Here is a 20,684-nt window from a genome sequence, read left to right on the forward strand (position 1 = left end):
TTGAAGTATTACAATAATTTTATTAACAATCTTTAAAAATGTTAAATTTACATCAACAACACAATAAGTATCACCATTCGGAATTATAAATTATGAATACATTTATTTGCTTTCTATATCTTCTTCTAATTCTTGTTTCTTTATAAGTTCCCAGTAAAGACCTTTAGACCTTCTCAGTGATTCATGTGTTCCTAGCTGTGAACAAACACATTCATTCTGCTTTAGGAAGTAACAACTTTGACCAAATAAATTCAATGGTATAAAAGTGTCTCCATCATCTTCTAAACCCTGATAATGAATGAATGATTTACTTTAGAGATAACATTTGATTGTTTATTCTGTTTTTTTGAACATTCATTACAGTCAATATTCAGTATATGTTTATAGTGAAGTTCAGAGAGGCTTAAAAAAAAAATATCCCTATCATAAATATTGATCATTGATCAATATGTCTACATGATCTTACTTTATGCCAAGTAATATGTATATAAGGATATTGTCTTGTATGTTTACTATATATTGTACTAGCCGGATATGACAGGCAGCCTGCGGGCCTTAGTTTGGGTATTACTGATCTACTGGATTGAATTTAGGTCTTATGTTAAACAGGAGAATTTCTTCAATTTTTTTTGTATTTTGCCACAAAAATAAATGTGTGAAAAGGGTTTACCTGTTCAGCAGACATATTTATATCAAATATAAAATAACTTTGAAAACAGGTTTACCCGATTTGTTAAATAGTTTTTGAAAAGAGATACAATTAGGTACTTTTTGTCTAGTTTTAGGGCCTTCCTGTAGTGGTAGAAACATTAAACATACACTACGGTCTCCACAAGGATCTAAGGAACATTTATGCCAAATTTTATCAAGACTGGTCAAATTGTTTTGATTTCTATGTGAGACATACATACATACACATTACTTTCTGCTTTATATATGTACAAAGCTTCTTATGTTTGCAAACAAATTTCTCATCTTAAACATAGGAGTCATCCTACATATAATATTTTAGTTAAAAAATATAAAACATGATTACACAGGTATTTAGTGGACCATGGCAACTCTATTGTCTTTGGCAGCAAGTAAATGGGAGAATCTGCTTACTTACAGTTACATCTAAAATCTTTTGAACAAGCTGAGATGGCCAACCTAAGTTTGATTCTAATAGTTTTGGTATTCAATGGAGCATCTTAGAGCCTAGTTTGTCCAAGGGGACCTAAATCTGAGACCTAGGCATTGACAACTAGAGTTACCTCATCCAGAGGTAAGCTGTAATGAATACACATACCTCCATGATTCTTCCTTTAGAAACAACAGCAATGAGGTCGGCATCACGAACTGTACTTAATCTATGTGCTATTACAAGAGTTGTCCTCCCTGTTGTCATTGATACAAGACAGCCGTTAACATTATGGCATGATAGATTACATAACTTTTCATATTAAAAAAAAAAGACAAGTCACTGATTTAGCTAGACAAATTAACAAACCTTTCACAACTTTATCTAAAGCTTCTTGAACAATTCTTTCTGATTCAGCATCTAATGCACTAGAAATAAAAAAACAACAACTTAATATTAAAAAAAAAAAAAGTAAGTTCTTGAATTAAAGTCCAGGTCATTAATTGTCCCACGAAGATCACCCATCAGTATTAAAGATCTCATTTCCTATGAACACAAAGATGACTGAGTCAGATCTTCACTTTGAAAACAATCACATAGATGATAATTAGATGGGCTCTATGGCTTACTCGTCTGCTATGAGTTTCTTGGCTTATCTTAGGATATATCTAAAAATCTAAGAGTTTTACCCAGTTTTTACCTAACACTGTCCTTGGAATACTTTTGACATTCAATAATACTTCTTAATTGCCCACAGTGGGCAATGCATCAATTGAAATTTTTATATATATTTTATTTTTTGCTTTATTCCAAATTTTGTATGCCTAATATATTTTTTCAATTCCATACTATTTTTAATTTATTATATTTTAAATTACGTATGTAATAAGTTAAGTCAAATAAACAGTGGGATGGCTGCTGTCTGGTCATGTGGTTCACACTCTGGACTGTTGTCTTGATGGTCCTGGGTCAAAACCCTGCCTGCCACCATCCCTTGCCATCCTGCAGGAGGCAATAATTTATTTCTAAAGGAACGTAAAAAAAAAAAAAAAATACAAGCCAAGAAAGAAAACTGACAAAGCCCTAGACTGTTAGCAGTGTGTGTCTGGGAGAGACTAAGTTGTGAAAGGGAATGATGTCTGACCCATTGAAGGAGGCAAAGCTTTTGTTTTTATCATCTTCAAGAATTTAACCAAACAATGTGCATATGTAAGGGGCTGGTTATAGGATCCATATTTAGCTGAGATCTAGACATGATGCACAAAAGAAATCTCAGTGTGTGTGTGGGTTTTGTTTATGTATAAGGAAGTGTTTCTGCCAAACAATTCCTTAAGAAATACATCTAGAGTCTATCCAGAACTGATAAAGCATAGAATTTATCAGTGAGTGTGTTGGGGGAAGCTTTTGTGGAAGAGAGTATTTTACTAAACAGTTGGGGGGAGTGTAAAATGAATGTGGGACCAAGAGGAGACAAATGAGCTGCATATTATAGTTAGGAGCTTCATCTGATAGGCCAATAACACTGATCTAGGAATGCTGAACTGATTAAGCCCTAGAATATTTCTAGCTGATATAGAATTATTAGTTTCTTTATTTTTTTCTTCTCTATTGTATAAGACAATGCTTATAAATGCTTATAAATAAGTGATAATTTTTTAAAAATCTAAAGTGAAATGACCTCTTAATTCTAATTTAGTAAAATAATATATATTTACATAAAGAAAATATTCCTAACCTGTGTAAAATATAGTTGCCAAGTCAAGTTTTCTTGTTTTTTGACTTAAGAAACAATTGTCAACATTTTGACTACTTAGGGAAGGATGCTGTTGAAGTTAGTTTTGATCTTTTGCCTTTATTGTTTTTACCATGTCCACTGTTAATACTATCTTGCTACTTTAAAAGTCAAAGCACATTTAACTTAATGATCTAGTTAATTTCCTAAAAGTGGCAGCACAATATGCAAATGTTAATCAATATACATTAATGATAACTGAGAATTCAGTATTACCTGGTGGCCTCATCTAAAATCAAGATAGAAGGATTCTTGATTAGAGCTCTGGCAATGGCAATTCTTTGTTTCTGTCCCCCTGAGACTGTCACCCCTCTCTCACCTAGCACTGTATTGTAGCCTTTAGGAAAGCCTGTGATGAAGTCATGAGCATTAGCCAACTTGGCAGCCTCTATAACCTGAAGACATTAAAATGATGTTCTTTAGAAAAATAAATTGATTACTTTATACAGGATCATTTAAAGCTCTGTTATTTTTCATCAATTAAAAATGTACATATTATTAAGATATATTTAAAGAAATTTACATATTGTTAAGATAGATATTTCTTTTAGTTAGTGAGATTTAAAAAAAAAGTACCTCTTGATCTGTGGCAGTGGGTTTGCCGTAACGTATGTTTTCCATAACAGATGTAGCAAATAACACAGGTTCCTTGAGTACAGAAATAAACAATTTTCAGTAATAGTATTATGAAATTTAACAGAACTAAAATGGATCTGTAATATAAAAATAGACATGCTTTACTCAAACATAAATAGGAATATGTGTGAACGTCTTATTAAATTTTTGATTAAAAAGAAAATACATAAATCATTATTGTACAAAATTGTGTTTCACCTGATTAATAAAACCTATTGCCTGACCTCTCAACCAGGCAGGGTCTAGTTCTCTCACATCCACACCATCTATGGTTATGGTCCCTGCAGTAACATCATAGAACCTTTCCAGTAACACAGCTATTGTTGACTTCCCTGGCAGATGGTAGACATACGCAGTTTATTGCATAAGTTCATTTTAAAATGAAGAAAATTTATTGCTGTGATTTTGTGTGTGTGTCTGCAGAGCTCAATATTTTGTCAACTAGTAGTTTTGCTTTTTTTTATTTTTAACTTATCTGCTGCTGAGCTCTTGGGTAGTCTTTGGCTTAGAGAGTAAACTGGGGATCTCTCTAAAGACTTCTACTTACCTACATTTGAAACATTACATAGATTTTCTATGGAATTGAACATATACTACTCTCTCCATTCCAGTGGACTGTGCTTTAGGCATAGTCTATTAAAACAGAGATTCAGGATCACTAGCTTAAAAAATCCATCTTATGAAGATCCTTTGATAAGAGGAGGAAGTATAGATAACTATCCAGTCCTAATGCATTCTAGAACTCTAACAAATGGCATTTAAAGATGGTGGGGAAAAGAAGGATTAGAATTAGCAGCTTTTTACTGACACTAGTTTTTATAACTGATCGGTTCATTATTAGGTCTATAATAAAGAGACAAAGACAGATAAATGTATTGTATTACCTCCCCCTGAAAGCCCCACAAGGGCAACCAACTTGCCTCCTGGAATTTTTAATGAGAAATCTCTGAGAACATTCTGCAAGTGGAAAGATAATATAAACTTAAAAAGCTTATATTAAGTTTAGTGTAAAAATAAATACTAAAAAGCAGCAAGAATGATTCTAATTGCTGTGTTGACCTTGAATTAATTATATAACAACAAAATTAAACTTCTCAGTAGGTACACAAACAAATTGACCCATAACATAGAAATATATAAATGTTTTAAACTTACAAGTGCTACAATAAGATATTTGAATTTTACCTGCTCTCTTGTAGGGTAATGGAAACTGACATCTTTGAATTGAATATCTCCTATCAAGGCATGATAAGGAATCCTTTTACCTCCCTGAAGTGGTATCAGTGGCTTACTGTCCATAAACTAAAGATAGAAATATTAGCACCATTTAATAACTGGCTAAGAAAGTGAGAGTTGCTTATTAAGACTAAGAACGTAGTACTACTAACCTCAAAAACTCTAGCCCCAGCTGAAAGACCTCGAACTACATGTCCTAGAAGCAGAGACATCTGAGCCATTGACCTGTTGATTTTTATAATTTGTAAAAAGGAAATTGCAGAATTTTTACAACCCCCCAAAAAAAGAAAAAAATATTTAAAAAAACAGTTATTGAGAGAAAAAAAAGTAATAAAAAAAAGGAATGTTTCATTTTGTATGTCCCTTTCAAGGAATTTAGAATGTAAGTCTTTGATGTGAGAAGTTGCTCTACAAACCCTGTAACTTCTAGGGATGTTCTTGTTCAACACATTTGTATACAAACTTTTACTTATTTTAAAATATATTTTTGTTGTTGTTTTTACAAAGCTTATATCAACTCATTCTATCTGTCTGTTACAAATCTCGCACACATTATTTCTCCCACTTCCCATTCTGAAATCAATTTGAAACTTTGAACAATTATTCATTGTCGATGACAACACACAAATCAATAAAAAAGTTATTGTTTTATACAGAGAAAGGGAAGATAAATATTATAGTACTGAGGTATCACTTTATTGTGAATCAATTAAAAAAAACCTAACCAATTAGTTAAATAATTAGTGGCAATTAATTAATTGTTTATATATAGAAAAGGGAGATGGATCTTGTAGTACTGAGATATTACAGTACTTGTGAATCAATAAAAAAAAACTAACCAATTTATTAAATAATTAGTGGCAATAAAATATTTTATATATATATATTATATATATATAAAGGGAAATAAATCTTGTAGTATTGTGATATTACAGTAATTGTTCTTTCCCTTATATAGGTTATAACCTTAGGCATTTATTTTAATCTGTAACCCAATCATTTTGTCTCCATTTATAAAGCAGATGTTTTAAAAAAAATTGCTAAATACCTTTCAATCATTTGAATAGCTACTAGAAATGAAATAAGGTCACCAGCTTTAAGCTCTTGAGTTGAAATCAGCCATCCACCACCAAACAATGAACCTAGAACTAGACCTACACGAACACAAAAATTGTTTAACTTTATTTGTTTTCAACAAACTAATTATATGTAAAAAATAAAAAAAAAAAAAAGAAACTAAAAGCTTACTGTTAAGGAAAACATTGGCCAAGCCTTGAAACATTCCAATACCATAACCAAGACGAATGTTTGTGTTGGCAGATTTCAAAACTTGTGCCTCATACAATCTGAATGAGATAATTAGCATCTAATAATTCTTATGTGTGATGGTTCAAATCAATTACGGACTTGTGTTCAAAGAAATTTTAAACCTAATTCAATGTCAAAAACAAAAATTATCATTCTAATTTAAAATTGAATTGTAATGAAATCTTATAAGAAAAACAATATCCTTAAATAGCTCCTAGCACACACTAAATACTTTGGCTTTAAGCTACTCTTGAAAGTCTAAATGATTAGATGAATGAGTGCTTAAAGTTTTAGGTAAGATAAAAATAATCTGAGTCTCATGGCACAGAGGTACCAAGATTTTAGCTCATAATGTTAGCCCTGGTAAAAGTTAGCTATATAACGTCCTCATATGTGGAGAGATAGATGTGCACTGTGCTGCAACAGTAGCAGTTGATCTGCCCTCTGAACTTAAGGTCTCAAAGGTGGCACAAATATCAAGCTTTTGCAATTAAGTTGTGACTTTTATACAGTCATTTTTTAATCAATGACAATGATGCTATAGCTAATGCTCTATCTGGGGGTAATTAAAATCTTTCTAGTGTTTTTTTTTATCTAAAAAGTGTCAAATCAAATGACAAATTTTGATTGACAAACTACCCAATTCCTTTGAAATGTTTTAAGTTGGATGCCAGAAAATTATGCAAGCCAAACAAGAAAACTAGATTGGTTCAAATATTTCATTTACTGATTCTCCTTAGATTCCATAGCAAAAGATCTCACTGTCCTGATGTTGCCGAGTGCCTCATCGGCTATTGCAGTTGATTTCGAGATCTCTTCCTGGGCATCTCTTGACAGTGTCCTCAGCATAGCGCCCCATGTTGTGCCCCCAATAATGACAATAGGAAGTACACCAACCATTATAAGAGTCAGTTTTGGAGAGATCAGATATAAGGATATGACACAGCCAAGGGTCTGATGACAAACAGAAGGATAAATTCAATTAATAAATCATGAAAATAAATTGGTTTCATATTATATAAACAACAAAAAAAATGTATTTACTTTTCAGAAAAGAAGATGATGATGTAGTCATAAGTAGTTTAATTTTTTTTCCTCTTTATCCCCTAAACCATTTTTATACATTATAGTATTTTATTGGCTATACAGCAAGTGCCTATCTTCAGACCCAAAAAAAAGGACAAATAAAAACCCATTTCTAAAGATCAATCTGACCTGTACTGTTGCTTTTAAACCCTGGGATACAGTCATTTTAAATGAACTTTTGAACTCCTGCACATCTGTAGTCAGTCTAAACAAAAAAAAAAAAAGAGGTAGGTTAGTTGTTAATTGCTGTTTGTTCATTTGATACACTTTTGAAAACATGCACACAAAAAAAGGCCAAAAATAAATTTAATTCCAAAAAACTTTTTAGGTTACATCAAAAACATTTTTTTTTATATAAAAAGTAACAACAGTGTACATTAGATTATTTCAATGTTTAGCAATATTCATATGATGGTTTAATATTTTGTTTGTTTGATGTCAATTACACAAAATCATGAATTAAGACCTCTGTGAGTCAAACAAAGTGTATTTTACCACAATATGACAAAAATACTTTCAATATAAAACTAATAAAAAGACTCTAACCTGTCAATGAGTTTTCCAATTTTGTGCTTATCAAAAAACTCAACATCCTGTTCCAGCAGTGAATGGAAGAGCATTTTTCTTAAACGGTAAGCCAGGTTCTCTCCAACAACGGCCAGGAGACTTATATAGACAAAAGTGAATAAACCCTGAAATCATTCAGAACATAATAAGAAAGATTTTAAAAATTAATTTAAGTGTAAAATTTTAATTTCATTATCTTAGATTTTCTTCACAAAAATTAATAAGAACATTATTTGAACAATTTGAAGTTAAACATTTGCTAGCAATAGTTGATGCAAGTAAAAACAAAGGAAGGCTGAGAGAAGCAGAAAAGAACTAACATAATAAATACTCACTTGCAGGAGCATAATGGAGATTTTTAAGATTGCTTTCTAGCCTACTTAACACCTCTACCAAAAAAATTAAAATTAAAATGCAAATTTTTCATAAGCATAGCAATATTAGTTTTACTTTTCACTTTATAACAGGGAAACCTTCTGTTGAAATCGAAATACTGTGACATAGTTTGTAGATCTAATAGATAAAATCTTCTGTCACATCATTTAGTACTCACTTGAAGTCCATACAAGGTTAACAGCTTCAGAGCAGGTTTTCTGATTTCTGACAAAAATGTCTCACTGCCAGACAAAGCATCGCTTGTAAATTTGGTGACAATGTTGGTCAGCTCTCCCAACATCAGAGGTATCTGTATGTTCACTACAGCAGCACCTAATGCTGCCTAAAGAATACAAGTTTCAGAAAACCAAGTTAGAGTGATGGTATAATACGTTTGTGCAATTATCCACACATTAAAAACAATGTATAGCACATAATAAACTCAGTCACACTATTATGCACTTTGAATTAACGCCATGTTTTATTTTATTTACTTGATTTCATTTTTTTTCTGCTGTGATACAAACAAGAAAATGCATAAATTTTCATCTAGAGTCCATGTTTGTTATTGCTAAGAGCTAATCAGAAAGGACAATAGGTCAAACTTTTATCACATGATTTCTTGTAATTAACAATTTTGGTGGGACATTGTGTTAAAAGCAAAATAAATTTTAAAAACTATAATTTAAGGTAACTTTTGTTCTAACTGAATCTCCTTGTATCCATTTCTTTCTAACTACACACACAAATATTCTCTTTAAAAATTGAATTAAATCCTAGCATGACTAAATAATACATACAACAACAACAAAAAAAAAGAAGAATAGAATAACAAAAACCAAAGCTAAATTCAAGTTCATTAAATAGAAATGAAATTCTTAGAAGTGTTAACTTTAACTTTTTGATTTCATTTGTAATTCATGAGTACTTACTTACATAGTTACTACAAAACCTGAACATACAATAAAAATATTTGTATGAAGCTGAGATTACCTAACTTTAAATATTCCATTTATTTTTAACATTTATTTCCTCCCAAAAAATTATTTATTGGTTATTTCTGCAATTAAATTTTTTTTTTAAAGGAAATCTATAACAACTTATGTTGCATTTTTTTATCAAATGGGAAATAGCACAAACTCAATAGACAATTGTTATAAATACAGTAACTTAAAGTGAGAAATATTTAAAAGAATTCAACTAATTTCATCCATATGAAACATACTTTTACATTTAAGCAATATGAACTCCGACAGTTTGAATACATGTTTTTGCATATTTAATACACCTGAATTAACCATAGTCTGTTCCACTTTACCATAAAGGATCTTAATTAGACATGATTAAGCAAGGGATGGAGTTTAAAATATGATATTTTTGGGGATTATGTGAAAAATTGGATGTCTTTGCTATGGCTTTATTGAAGTACTATTTCTATTGTCCGTGCTCTACAGAGTAGAAGACGCTAGCAAGCAAAATGTCGACCACTTAGATTCTAGGGAAGGACTAGAACTTTCATCTTTGCATCATAGGAGTTTATCTCTGGAGTTCTACAGGGGCATCAAAAAAATAATAAACCACTGTATCGCCAACCAAAAGCACATAACCAGTCAGCCACTTGATGTCCCAGCATTATAAACCTTACTGACAGAATAGGCCTACATGTAAAAAAAAACAAACAAAAAAACAAAAACAAACTAGAACTCAATTTTTTAGTGATAGAAGTTTATCTCTGGAGATCTGCAGAGCAGCAGAAGATAATGGACCACTATATCATCAACAAAAAGCATATGCCACATAACTTAGTCCATGCATCTGCATTTTAAACTTTACTGTCAGAATAGAATATCAAAAAGTATATCAAAATATTGAGACTTACCAAAATAGCACCCAAAAGATAAAAAATGTCTTCCCATAAAAGACTGAAAAAAAGGCTCCATTTAAACTTGGGATTTGGGGTCTTATCAAAGACTTCCTCTTCGTGTGAAAGTCGACTTCTGTAAGAAGATTTACACTGAGCTGTAGGTAAAAGCCAGTCTGAGTTTCTGTACAATAAATAGCCACCACTTGCTCCAAGAAGAAATGAAGCTAATGTTGACAAAGCTTTGGAAGATGCTGTTCTTGAAGGACAACTAGGGTTAAATGTCCTTTTTAAATTTTGTAATGTACACTTCTGAAATGACCAGAATGCATCTTGACGTGCTAGGCTTGCAAAATGACTTTTAAGAAGATTAGGCTTTAATCTAAAAAAGAAAAAGAGAACAAATATAGAATTTGCAAATAGTTTTTCAAAAATTAATATATTTTGATATAATTTAACAAAATGGCTTGAGTAATGACAGACATAAAAGCAAATCTCTTGTGATAAGTAAAAAATAGTTTATCTTGAAGCACAGCAGTCCATTGGGGCAGAGGATCCTAAGTTCCTTATTTCTGTGATCAGGGTTAATGAATAGTTCATAAAGACAATACATCAAGCAACATTCAATGCCTTATGGCCAGTGCTGTCTTTGGATATAATGATTGGTCAGCAACAGTAGATTCTCAAAAAGTCAGTTATAGATTCCATATCTGTTTGTTGTAGAAACCGTGTCAATCAGAGAGGTTCAGAAATAGAAAGGCATAAGATAATTTGAAGTGCTCTGTTTATATCAAAACAAGAAATAGTTCAGAAAAAAAAATATTAAAATGTATTAAACATAACAAATAAGTGAAAATAAAATGCCAAATAGCTGCCAGTGTTTCCCAGCCTTTTATTTGTGATGCCCATCTACATATTTAAACAATTGAAATCATGCCTTGCTGCTAGATGGAGTTATGGCACCAAGCATTTTTTCTTTCAAAAATGTTTTCCTTCTTGGCATGTACAGCCCACACACAAAAAAAAAGTAAAGTTCTCCTTTCAGACCTTGTGGTCTATAGGGCAGATGATGTAGAGGTCATCTGTTTCTATGGCCTACAGTTAAGAGGGTGCCATGTGGCCAGGACAATGATCAACCTCCTTTACTTTTTCCCAACTAATGTCAGGTACCCATTAGAGCTGGGTGGACTCAGAGGTGCCCGAAGATCCCGAAATTAAAAATCCCAGTCTTCACCAGGATTCGAACCCCGGTCCCCGGTTCAGAAGCCAAGTGCTTTACTGCTCAGCCACTGTGCCTACTTCAGCCCACACTGCATCATAGTAAAAAAGAGCAAGTCACACATAGAAATTGGCAGGGTCAATATTCAAGAGTAAGGGACATTCAAAGCATATGCAACACAACCCATTATTTATAGTAAGGTGATCTTTGTGGTAAGCAAACCATCTAGTGACGACTGGGAAAAACTAAATGATTCTGATGTGAGAAAGATGACTGGAATCACATTGGTAAAGACAAACAGCAATATCTTCATCCAAAGAATATTTTTAGTTGATATTGTTGCAGATGCAACTAACAAAAACAAAATTATTTTAAAAAATAATTTTAACTTTGATATCAAGGTCATATTTACTAGATCAATATTCAAATAAAGGTGTATATTGTAACGGATGCATGTGTAAATCAGATGTAGCTGAAATATTTCTAGAAGATGCTTAATTAGACTTAGTGTGTGCGAACCTTGTTTGATGTATTTTAATCGCAAGTTTTTGAAAACATGCACACCGTCACAAATATAGATAAGATACTAACAGGAACACAGACTCAATGATCAAGTTGACTCAAGGTGAACTTCAAACAAACATTTATTACAGAATGGGGCCACAGTCTAGTCTGTCACTAATAATGATGTTATCCCCTCAAGAGTCTAGCAGTAACTGATTAATAAAAGTCTATTCTAATCTCTAACCCAAAGTCTATGTCGTCACTATAAAATGTATGTTCACCGTCAGTCTAATACAGTGCGCAACCCAACTAACTAAACTAGCTATCTAACAATATGTACAACTACAGTGCAAATACAACAGATTTTTTGTCCCTTGAAAAATATGACCCTCTTCATTCTTCATACCCCCCTTTTAAACATTTTGTCCCTCTAAATATTAGGCCAATAAAATGTTAGAAAATGTATACTTACAGATTTAAGTGATGTAATGTTGTTTTTGTGAACACTGATGCACTTATTAATCTGTTGAATGTGGCTGAAGATTTACAAATAAGATGGACTAAAATAGTCATGGTTAGACTGTTAGTAGTACAACCCACATACCGGTACTCTATTTAGAAGTCCAGATCTATAATAAAATAAAGAAAAAAAAGTGTTCTATTAGTCTGGCATTGTTACTTAGTCAAGGTTTCTTTACATAATATATTAGCTGTGATCTACATCTAGGAGTAGTTCTGCATCTATTGTAGTGATCTTAAATCTAAATCTAGAATCTATAGCTAGTGAGTATTTTGAGGTAATCTAGTTGACAAATATTCTGGAATTCCAGAGGCGTGGGTACATTCCAGGTCTCATGGTGGCACCATTGTAGAAATGTCTGTTAAGGGAGAAAGTCAAATTGAGGTGGAAACATTTCCTCCAGTGGGCTCCCCAGCATGTACTAGCAAACACACTTTGCATGGAGGGGGAATGAAAGAAAGGCTCTATTAAACTGCCCAATTTGCCACAAGGTTCCTCAATGGGGGACATACACTCTCTGTGACTGCTCTTTCACAGCTAGTGGCAGTACATTGCAGGAATATGGAGGAACCAATTGTGAACTCGATGGGATGGGGGAACCAAGGTGGACTCAAGAAGATGTGTCTCACAAAATGGATGTAATTATCTAGTTGATGGGGGCTTCCAGACAGAGGGGTCGGTGAAAAGCCATTTCTCATTTCTGACCTCTGGGTAAAATCATTCTCATTGATCAAAGGGTTATAAATGGGCGCAATTTCAACACTTAACAGACATTCACAGAAGAGTCTAGTGGGGAAGAACTAGAGATCTGTATTTTAAATTCTTGGTTAAAATCCACTGTTGAATCAAGTCAATTCAGAAATCTCAATTGGAGATGATTTCTCTAGCTACATTTTCTCACAAAATTTACTATCTATGAGCTAGAAATCTACATTTAGATCACTAAGTCAATTTAAAAAATCTAGAATTTAAGTCTTGCTATTCTAATTCTAGTCTAGCCACTAGACACTCTAGATAACAATAAGTGACACAACTTTTTAATAGGTCTACCACACTCTAGGATAGCTTTTCTCGAACTGTTGGGTGATTATTCCCTAGAGGTGTGATGTGATAAAAAGAGAGTCACAAAAGTGTTAAAAAACAGTTGTATTGTAGTTATAAATCCTCATTTGAATAATAATCATGTAAAATGATATGGTCCTTCTTCCCTAGCACTAATAGAGCATGGAATGGGTTGCCTGAGTCAATCAGGAAAACCAATGACTTGGCAGATTTTATGTCATTGGTTAACAAGCATGACTAGAATGACCTAGGAACACACATAGGACGCAATCATCTTCTTTTATGAAGTAATGTCTGTATTTTATAAGATAAGATAAACACATTGTGAAAATCTATATTTTTCTATATCTACTACTAGTACTAGAGTCTCTCTCTCTATATATAATTATAAAGTATTATTAGTATTATAGATCTATAATGGCAATGTCTTCGATTCTGAAGATTAAGGATGTGTGCAGTGTTTCACATGACCATGCAAACCCAGTTACTTAAACATACAAATGGTAGATCTATATCTAACTAGATATAGATCTTATATATATAGTAAGCATAAGATTGTCAGGAGGTGCAGTGGCTGAGCAGTAAAGCGCTTGGCTTTCGATTCTGAAGATTAAGGATGAAGGCAGTGTTTCACATGACCACGCAAACCCAGTTACATAAACTTACAAATGGTTTATAATGTAGTAACCTAATGAAACACTACAAGAAGACATGTCTTGATCCTAGGCTTTAGTGAACAAGAATGACAAAACAGTTCACGATAACACAGTACACACACACACACACAAGCTGACCTGGACACCAAGACATTTTGACACATAAGAACAAATTGGTTCACAACACACAACAAGAACATAAATACACAACGTATATAATATCTAACTAGATCTAGATCTTATATATAGTGAGTATATGACTGTTATGAGGTGTGGTGGTTAAGTGATAAAGGGATTTGCTTCCGAACCAGATGTCCTGGGTTCAAATTCTGGTGAAGACTGGGATTTTTTATTTCAGGATCTTTGGCGCTTCTGAGTCCACCTAGCTCTAGTGTGTATACTTTTCCCCAACTAATGTTACTGTATACATATTAGTAGGGAAAAGTAAAGTGGCTGGTTGTTGTGCTGGCCACATGACACCCTCGTTAACCATGGGCCACAGAAACATATACTATGACCTTTTCATCCTCTGCCCTATAGGTCGCCAAGTATGAAAGGGGAACTTTTTTAAATTATAAGATTGTCACTATAATCCATCCATCCATCCCAGTGGTGCTACTGCCCATATCTAGATCTAGTAAGTTCTCTAGTTTATCATCTACCTGACTCTTTAAAAACTCTATTAGTACATTAGATCTAGTAGTAGTACTAGTTTTAGACACTCTAACACTAACTCTAGTGAAGTATATAGGCAACTCAGTAAAAGTAAAAGTGTTGTCTAGTGTACTTGTCTATAAGGATTACCATGATTGGCATGATATTAATATGCATATTAATATTGATAATAATTAATATCTGTACCACTACCTGGTATCTATATTATAATAATAATAATATTTGAGTTTGAGTAATTGAGTATTACTAGTATTAGTAGGTCTATACTATAGAGTATACTCAGTATAGATCTAGTATAGATTATAATTAGATCTATATATATTATATAAAATATAATATTTATAAAATATGGTATGAATGATCTATTTAATAATCTAGCCAGTGACTAGTCTAGCTTTCTAGATCTATATCATTATATAGATCTATACTATAGTTTAGACCATGTCGTCACCCATGTGACCATATATAGGTCTATATAAAGATAATATCTAGATCTACAATGACTAGATCTACATATATAGAAATAGACTATACAAAAAAAACAAAAACAACAATTCAATGATTACGGTATGTAATGGACCACAACCTTTTGTCCTTAATTTTAAAAGGTTAAAAGCCAAAAATAGATTAGACTTTATTGAAGCGGGAGTCTAGAATTTTAACGGAAAAAATCTTTTAAAAAATGTACAAATGATATTTCCATAGTAGCTTGTTATATTATATGAAATAAAATTAGATGTATATAGATATAGATGTAGATCTATAGTCTAAAACTATTTTTTTAACCATAACGTTGTTCGAGAAAAAAAAAAGTTGGCTACAAGTTTTGGAAAGGGAAGTTAGCAGCAAGCAAATCAAAGACAACCAAGTTATAGCCCTTAGTAAATAACAATGGCCGAATCATAGACATAATAAATTATGTCCGTGGGCCAAATATCACATCTCTTTTCCTTCTTTTAATTAGGCAGTTATTTCGTGCTTTGTCACTAAAAAACTGATTATTAGATCTAGACTCTAGATCTTTATGTGACAGTACAGCAGAGTACAGTAAGCATTTTATTTTCGGTGAAAAATTAAGTTTATTTAGGAATAACTAGAGTCTAGAGATCTAGAATAGAAATCTTAATCTAGAATCTAGATTATACTTATACTTTATTTATAATAAATAGTAGATTCTAGATTAATCTAGCAATCTAGATCTAGTTAATTTCTAGTTAAACTAGACTCTTATAAGCTATAACTAGACTATACTAACTATAGATTACTAGATCTAGATTCAGTATTCGTAAGTAAGTAAGGTAATTCTGCAGGAGTTTAAGGGGCAGCCATCTTTGTTACTATTTTGTTATTGTTTATGTTCCAAAGAAATCCCAAGATAGTATCTTTAAAAATACCAAGATAAACACTTCTGTGTTTTGAAAGCAATGCTATTTTTTCTTTTAATTTTGACTTGGTGTCATATATCATATCATATATAAAGGACGATAAAAATACTTAAATAGTGGTAAAAAAAATCAGAATAATTCAGAATAGATATAGACAATATTTAACAATTAAAAAGAAGACCTACAGAACAATTAGAATTTTGCCTTTATGGTATTAAAGGGGGAGTCTTGTGGGAGAGCTGTTACCTCCCCCATTGGGAGTCAAGCATTAACCTGTTTTGGTGTCTATTAGTTTACATTATGAGTCTAATTAATAGACTTATTAGGACTAGATGATACCGGTATAGCTAGATCTAGCATATTTCTTAGCTACAAAAATAAAAACAAACAAAAACCCAATTCTGAGAGAAAACCCAAGATATAAGATTACAGTCTAAACAATAACAAAGATGGCTGCCCCTTGAACTCCTGCAGAATTACCCAGTAATTCTACTAGTTAACTAGTAACTACACTACTAGATCTAGATCTAGATTTCTACTACTGACTACTGTACTAGATTCTACTAGATCTAGTAGGTTCTTATGTTTTGGACACTCCATCGAATTCTCCTTCAATGAACGGGTCGCTTTTTTTTGTTTGTAATTCATTTGTTTTTATGTTTGGCGCAAAAATGGATGTTTCGGGACTGCGCATGTCCAATTTTAGATAAGTTCCGTTTTTCCAAAGCAGATGGCAGTTTTTTAGATTCTCTGTAACCATGTATGTAAAGCTGTTGTTTAAACCTCCGCCGGCAATTCATACCCATATAAGGGATGAAGGCTATATTATGAGCCTGTCTGATCGTAAGCTGATGGGCATATCAAAATAAAGCTTCCAAACATCTTTAGAAAGACATTCCAATCATATTTATACCGTTAGCTGTTAAATAAAATTTAAAAAGGAGGTGCCCAACGAATAATAATGAATTCAGCTCATTCTCCTTCCTTGAACACAGCAAAATCTTAATAAGAAATATTATTGGGATTAATAAATCTATGATTTTTTAATGAATAACCATGACCTAGATTGAGATATCTATATTATATAATTTATGAATGAAAGAAAAAGTGCGGGCTCAAACAGGCAGTGGAGGGAAGGGGGAGAAAGTCATGAAAAGAATTATAAGCATCTATATATATGGTAGGGAAGGGGTGTTAATGTGTCACAAAACGAACATCCAAATTATGAAAACAAGAAGAGGGTCCTTGGATGGGAATTAAAAGAAAGACAGAGAGAAAATACATGTTGCCTAGTTGAAAATATCATGTTTATTAAATTATAATAATTAATTTATAGATATAAAATCTATATATATTTATTTCTGTCTGTTTCTACACATATATAAATAATATAAACTATAAACGATATATATATATATATATTCTATATATAGAGTTAGAGAGAGAGTATATATGAGGAAATAGACTATAAATACATATTGCAAAAGTGAATCTATTTCTTTTAATACAATCTAAAAAAAATTAAGTAACACAGATCTATTAGGGCCTATAATTTATTAGCAATTACATAATGACGGTGCTCACTGTCCAAGTGAGGAGAAAGCCCAGAAACTGCGTTCAATATAGGAGCATGAAGTGACCTACTTTATTTTAAAATAAAATCTTGACTATGAGTGGTAATTCAAAGAAATACAGCTATTTTTATAGTCCTTTAGTTGCAGAATAAGAATCTGCTTTCAGTTTTTTTGTAAGTTAAACCTTCACCAAATAAAAAAATAAAATAAAAATTTGACCTAGTTCCTGTAAGTCGGTGTTCAGATATAAGAATCTACTATAGATCTAATAAAAAATTTAGTTTAAATTTTAAATTTAATAAAAATTAAAGTTTAACTTAGTCTTACTACTAGACTATAGCATAGATTCTTATATCAGAACACCAACTATCAGGATCTAGGTCAAATTTTTATTTTATTTTTTTATCTTTGAAAAAACAATTTTTCGTTAGTACATCACTAAAATACTTTGAAAGAACTTTCCAATGGTGTATAAATTATGAATGTAAGTTAAACAGTTAGAAAGTTTTTTTTGTGCCGTTTTGACCTAACATTGGTTGACATGAAACAATGAAGATGAGAGCGTCTAGCTGGCTCAGCCCGCGAGACCCCCCCCCCCCCCCCCCCCCCCCCCCGCTCAAAATGTTAAAAAGTTGGAAATGAGTTGCGTAGACGATAGATCTACTTATTAAATAAGAAATTGAATAATAGATCTAGTATTCGTAGTAAATTTCTAGCTCACAAATCTGATTTCATTTATATTTTTTTATGAACTTTACTTGTTTAAAATGTAAATATTGATAAAATAAACAAATTATCAGGTCTAGATCTGTGGGTACCAGGTCATGTAGGTGCATGGCAATACCATAGTTGACTCCTAACAAACAGTCTGTGAGTTTCCATCATGCTCTGGCAACAATAAAAAAAATAGAAATGGAAAAGTGGTTTCAGTACTGGGGGACAAGTCCCAAAAAGCCTGCAGAGTCTGGGTGCAGATGTGGCGCCCTGTCTGTGCTTACCCATTGTGGAGGCTGCCCAGGCCTGAGCAACCTATTATAGCATTGTACATGACAGGCCACTGTCCTGTTGGCTCATATTTCACATGGCTCTGGCTAACTTTGACTCACTGTGCCCTCGCTGTGGGCAAGAAGAGGAAACTGTGTATCATATTCTTTTTTTACTGCCTCTGACATGTGATTTCCACCTCAACAGCTCTGGGAAACCTAAACTTCTTGACCTGTATAATGACATTCTTCTTCTTCTAGCCAGCTGAGCTGTGAGCTCTTTTGCAGACTGTGCCAAGGAAAAAAAGTGTGCTGTTTTCTTCAGTTGTTCAGCACTGCCATACAGGGTGTTGGTTATGTTGGGCTGTAGTGGAAGTAGGGTCTGCTTAAGGTGGATTAGGGAGGGGCATTCAAAGAGGATATGGTTTATGGTTTCAAAGGGGTGGGCACAGTGTCTGCAAAGGGGTAGTTGTGTGGAGTTTATTATGTTCAGGTGGTAATTTAATAGTGGTGTGTGTCCTGTTCTTAGTTGGAAGATTGTAGATTGTTCTTTGCGGGGGAGGAAGTTAATACTGTCCAGTTTGCTAGGCATAGTAATTTCTTTGTACATGGCTCTGCCTGTGTTTCCTGATGCTCATTGGTTGAGCCACTCCTCTTTGTGATTGTTGACTAACATCGACCTTAGGGTGAGGTAGTTAACAGGTCTATCTGGTTGTTCCATAGATGAACCTGCCTTTGATCGCTTATCTGCCTTTTCATTTCCCATGATGCCAATGTGTCCAGGGATCCACTGTAGTGTGATATTGATATTTAATTTTGATATCATCTGATGCATTTTCACAATGAGTGTTGTCAACTCTCTTGGGCTGTTTGAGGTGCTGCTGTTAAGTGCTTGCAGAGTAAATTGGGAGTCTGTAAAGACAACAATATCTGATGGTGGTTGCACTCCTTCATATAATTTGTTTTCCACTGTCTGTAGTGCTATGGTAATTGTCTCAATTTCGGCTTGGAAGTTTGAGCAGTAATCGCCACAGGGTGCGCTTATCTCAAAGTGTTTATTTTTAGAGAAGACGAGGAAGGCACCAAGACCAGCATTGATGGTAGCTTTGAAAGCCGATCCGTCTGTATAAATATGGATAGCTGTTTTTTGATAGCTTTCAATTGTTTCAAGCGTGCCTACTTTGAGCTCCAGTGGATTTGATTCTTTTGTTAAGGTGTTATTTAGTAAATTTGTTTTGATGGTTGGTTGTTTGTAGTTTAGTCCGGGTGTAATGTTTGAAAACCTGGTAATTTTTTCTCTGTTATTGGGTAGGTGGTGTTTTAGGGCTAGTTCGTCAGTAAGTTGGATCAGAGTCCTTTGCTTTTTTTGGTTGTTTTTCCTATTTCTTTGTGTTAGTAATTTATATGGATGATCGTCCTCCAACCTTCTGTCTCTCAATAGCTTCTAATGCTGCTCTGTTGCGCCTTAACTTGAGAGGTTCAATATTGGAGTCTATTTCACAGGCTGCTGTGGGAGTAGTTCTCATACCTCCACTAATTAGCCGCAAGGCTTGGTTTTGGATTGTATCTAATGATGATTGATAGGTTTTGTTGGCATCTACTTGTATGGAGAGACAGTTATCCATTACAGATCTGACATATCCAGTGTATAACTGTCTTAAGGTTTTCTTTTCAGCTCCCCAGGATGTTCCTGTTATGTTTAATCTTTGTGATGCCTTTTCTTTTAAATCTGACATAAAGTGTTTTAGAGACAGTGTTTGGTCTAGTTTTACACCAAGATATGTTGGATTTTCTTCTTTATTTATTGGCTGTGAGTCTATTTTTAGGATGTAGTTTCTTTTTGCTGTTTTGTTGCTGTGGCTAAATATTGAATAAACTGACTTTTCTTTGTTTATTTCCATGTTCCATAATTTTGAATATGTGGAGATAGTTGTGAGGGCTCTATTTAGTTTGGATCTAGTCAGCACTGGATATTTCTCTGTAGTCCAAATTAAAAGGTCATCTGCATAAAGTGCCTTATTGACCGAAATGAGGTCCGGGAGGTCATTCATGAAGATTAGAAAGAGAGTGCAGCTAAGGGCTGAACCTTGTGGTAGTCCTTCTTCCAAACTTTTTTTTACTAGAG

General features: G+C 33.1%; 2 protein-coding genes across 8 annotated transcripts in view; one reads left to right on the forward strand and one right to left on the reverse strand.

Annotated features, from left to right (window-relative positions):
- LOC106054472 (mitochondrial potassium channel ATP-binding subunit-like) lies at positions 1–15,936 on the reverse strand. 7 transcript variants are annotated; one of them, XM_056044222.1, is made up of 18 exons: positions 15,873–15,936; positions 12,177–12,333; positions 10,000–10,363; positions 8,299–8,463; positions 7,725–7,870; positions 7,308–7,383; positions 6,820–7,046; positions 6,033–6,130; positions 5,833–5,938; positions 4,937–5,009; positions 4,734–4,850; positions 4,433–4,505; positions 3,747–3,880; positions 3,489–3,560; positions 3,129–3,307; positions 1,490–1,548; positions 1,289–1,377; positions 1–195 (listed from the first exon to the last, which is right to left on the reverse strand). In XM_056044222.1, exons 2-18 carry the CDS (start codon positions 12,275–12,277, stop codon positions 103–105), a joined length of 2,172 nt encoding a protein of 723 aa, XP_055900197.1. In that variant the 5' UTR covers positions 12,278–12,333; positions 15,873–15,936; the 3' UTR covers positions 1–102. The 7 variants fall into 7 exon arrangements, with proteins under 7 accessions (XP_055900197.1, XP_055900198.1, XP_055900196.1 ...); XM_056044223.1 differs by lacking the exon at positions 15,873–15,936 and adding an exon at positions 15,184–15,206; XM_056044221.1 differs by lacking the exon at positions 15,873–15,936 and adding an exon at positions 15,046–15,133.
- The window catches only part of LOC106076349 (DDB1- and CUL4-associated factor 7), a 12,746-nt gene continuing 7,541 nt past the window's right edge, over positions 15,480–20,684 (forward strand). Inside the window, exon 1 of the mRNA XM_056044229.1 lies at positions 15,480–15,664. The gene's annotated coding sequence lies outside the window, so the exon portion shown is untranslated. The remainder of the gene's footprint in view (positions 15,665–20,684) is intronic.

This window comes from Biomphalaria glabrata, chromosome 10, assembly GCF_947242115.1.
Source record: "Biomphalaria glabrata chromosome 10, xgBioGlab47.1, whole genome shotgun sequence".
NCBI lineage: Eukaryota > Metazoa > Mollusca > Gastropoda > Planorbidae > Biomphalaria > Biomphalaria glabrata.

What these genes read in the sequence shown, in the direction of transcription:
- LOC106054472 (XM_056044222.1), bottom strand. Translation starts at nt 12,277, where the DNA reads ATGACTATTTTAGTCCATCTTATTTGTAAATCTTCAGCCACATTCAAC. An exon ending in ATTGGAAAACTCATTGACAG is followed by an intron (nt 7,384 to 7,724) that starts GTTAGAGTCTTT and finishes TTTTTTGTTTAG; the next exon opens with ACTGACTACAGATGTGCAGG. An exon ending in GCTATTCAAATGATTGAAAG is followed by an intron (nt 5,010 to 5,832) that starts GTATTTAGCAAT and finishes AAAAATCAACAG; the next exon opens with GTCAATGGCTCAGATGTCTC.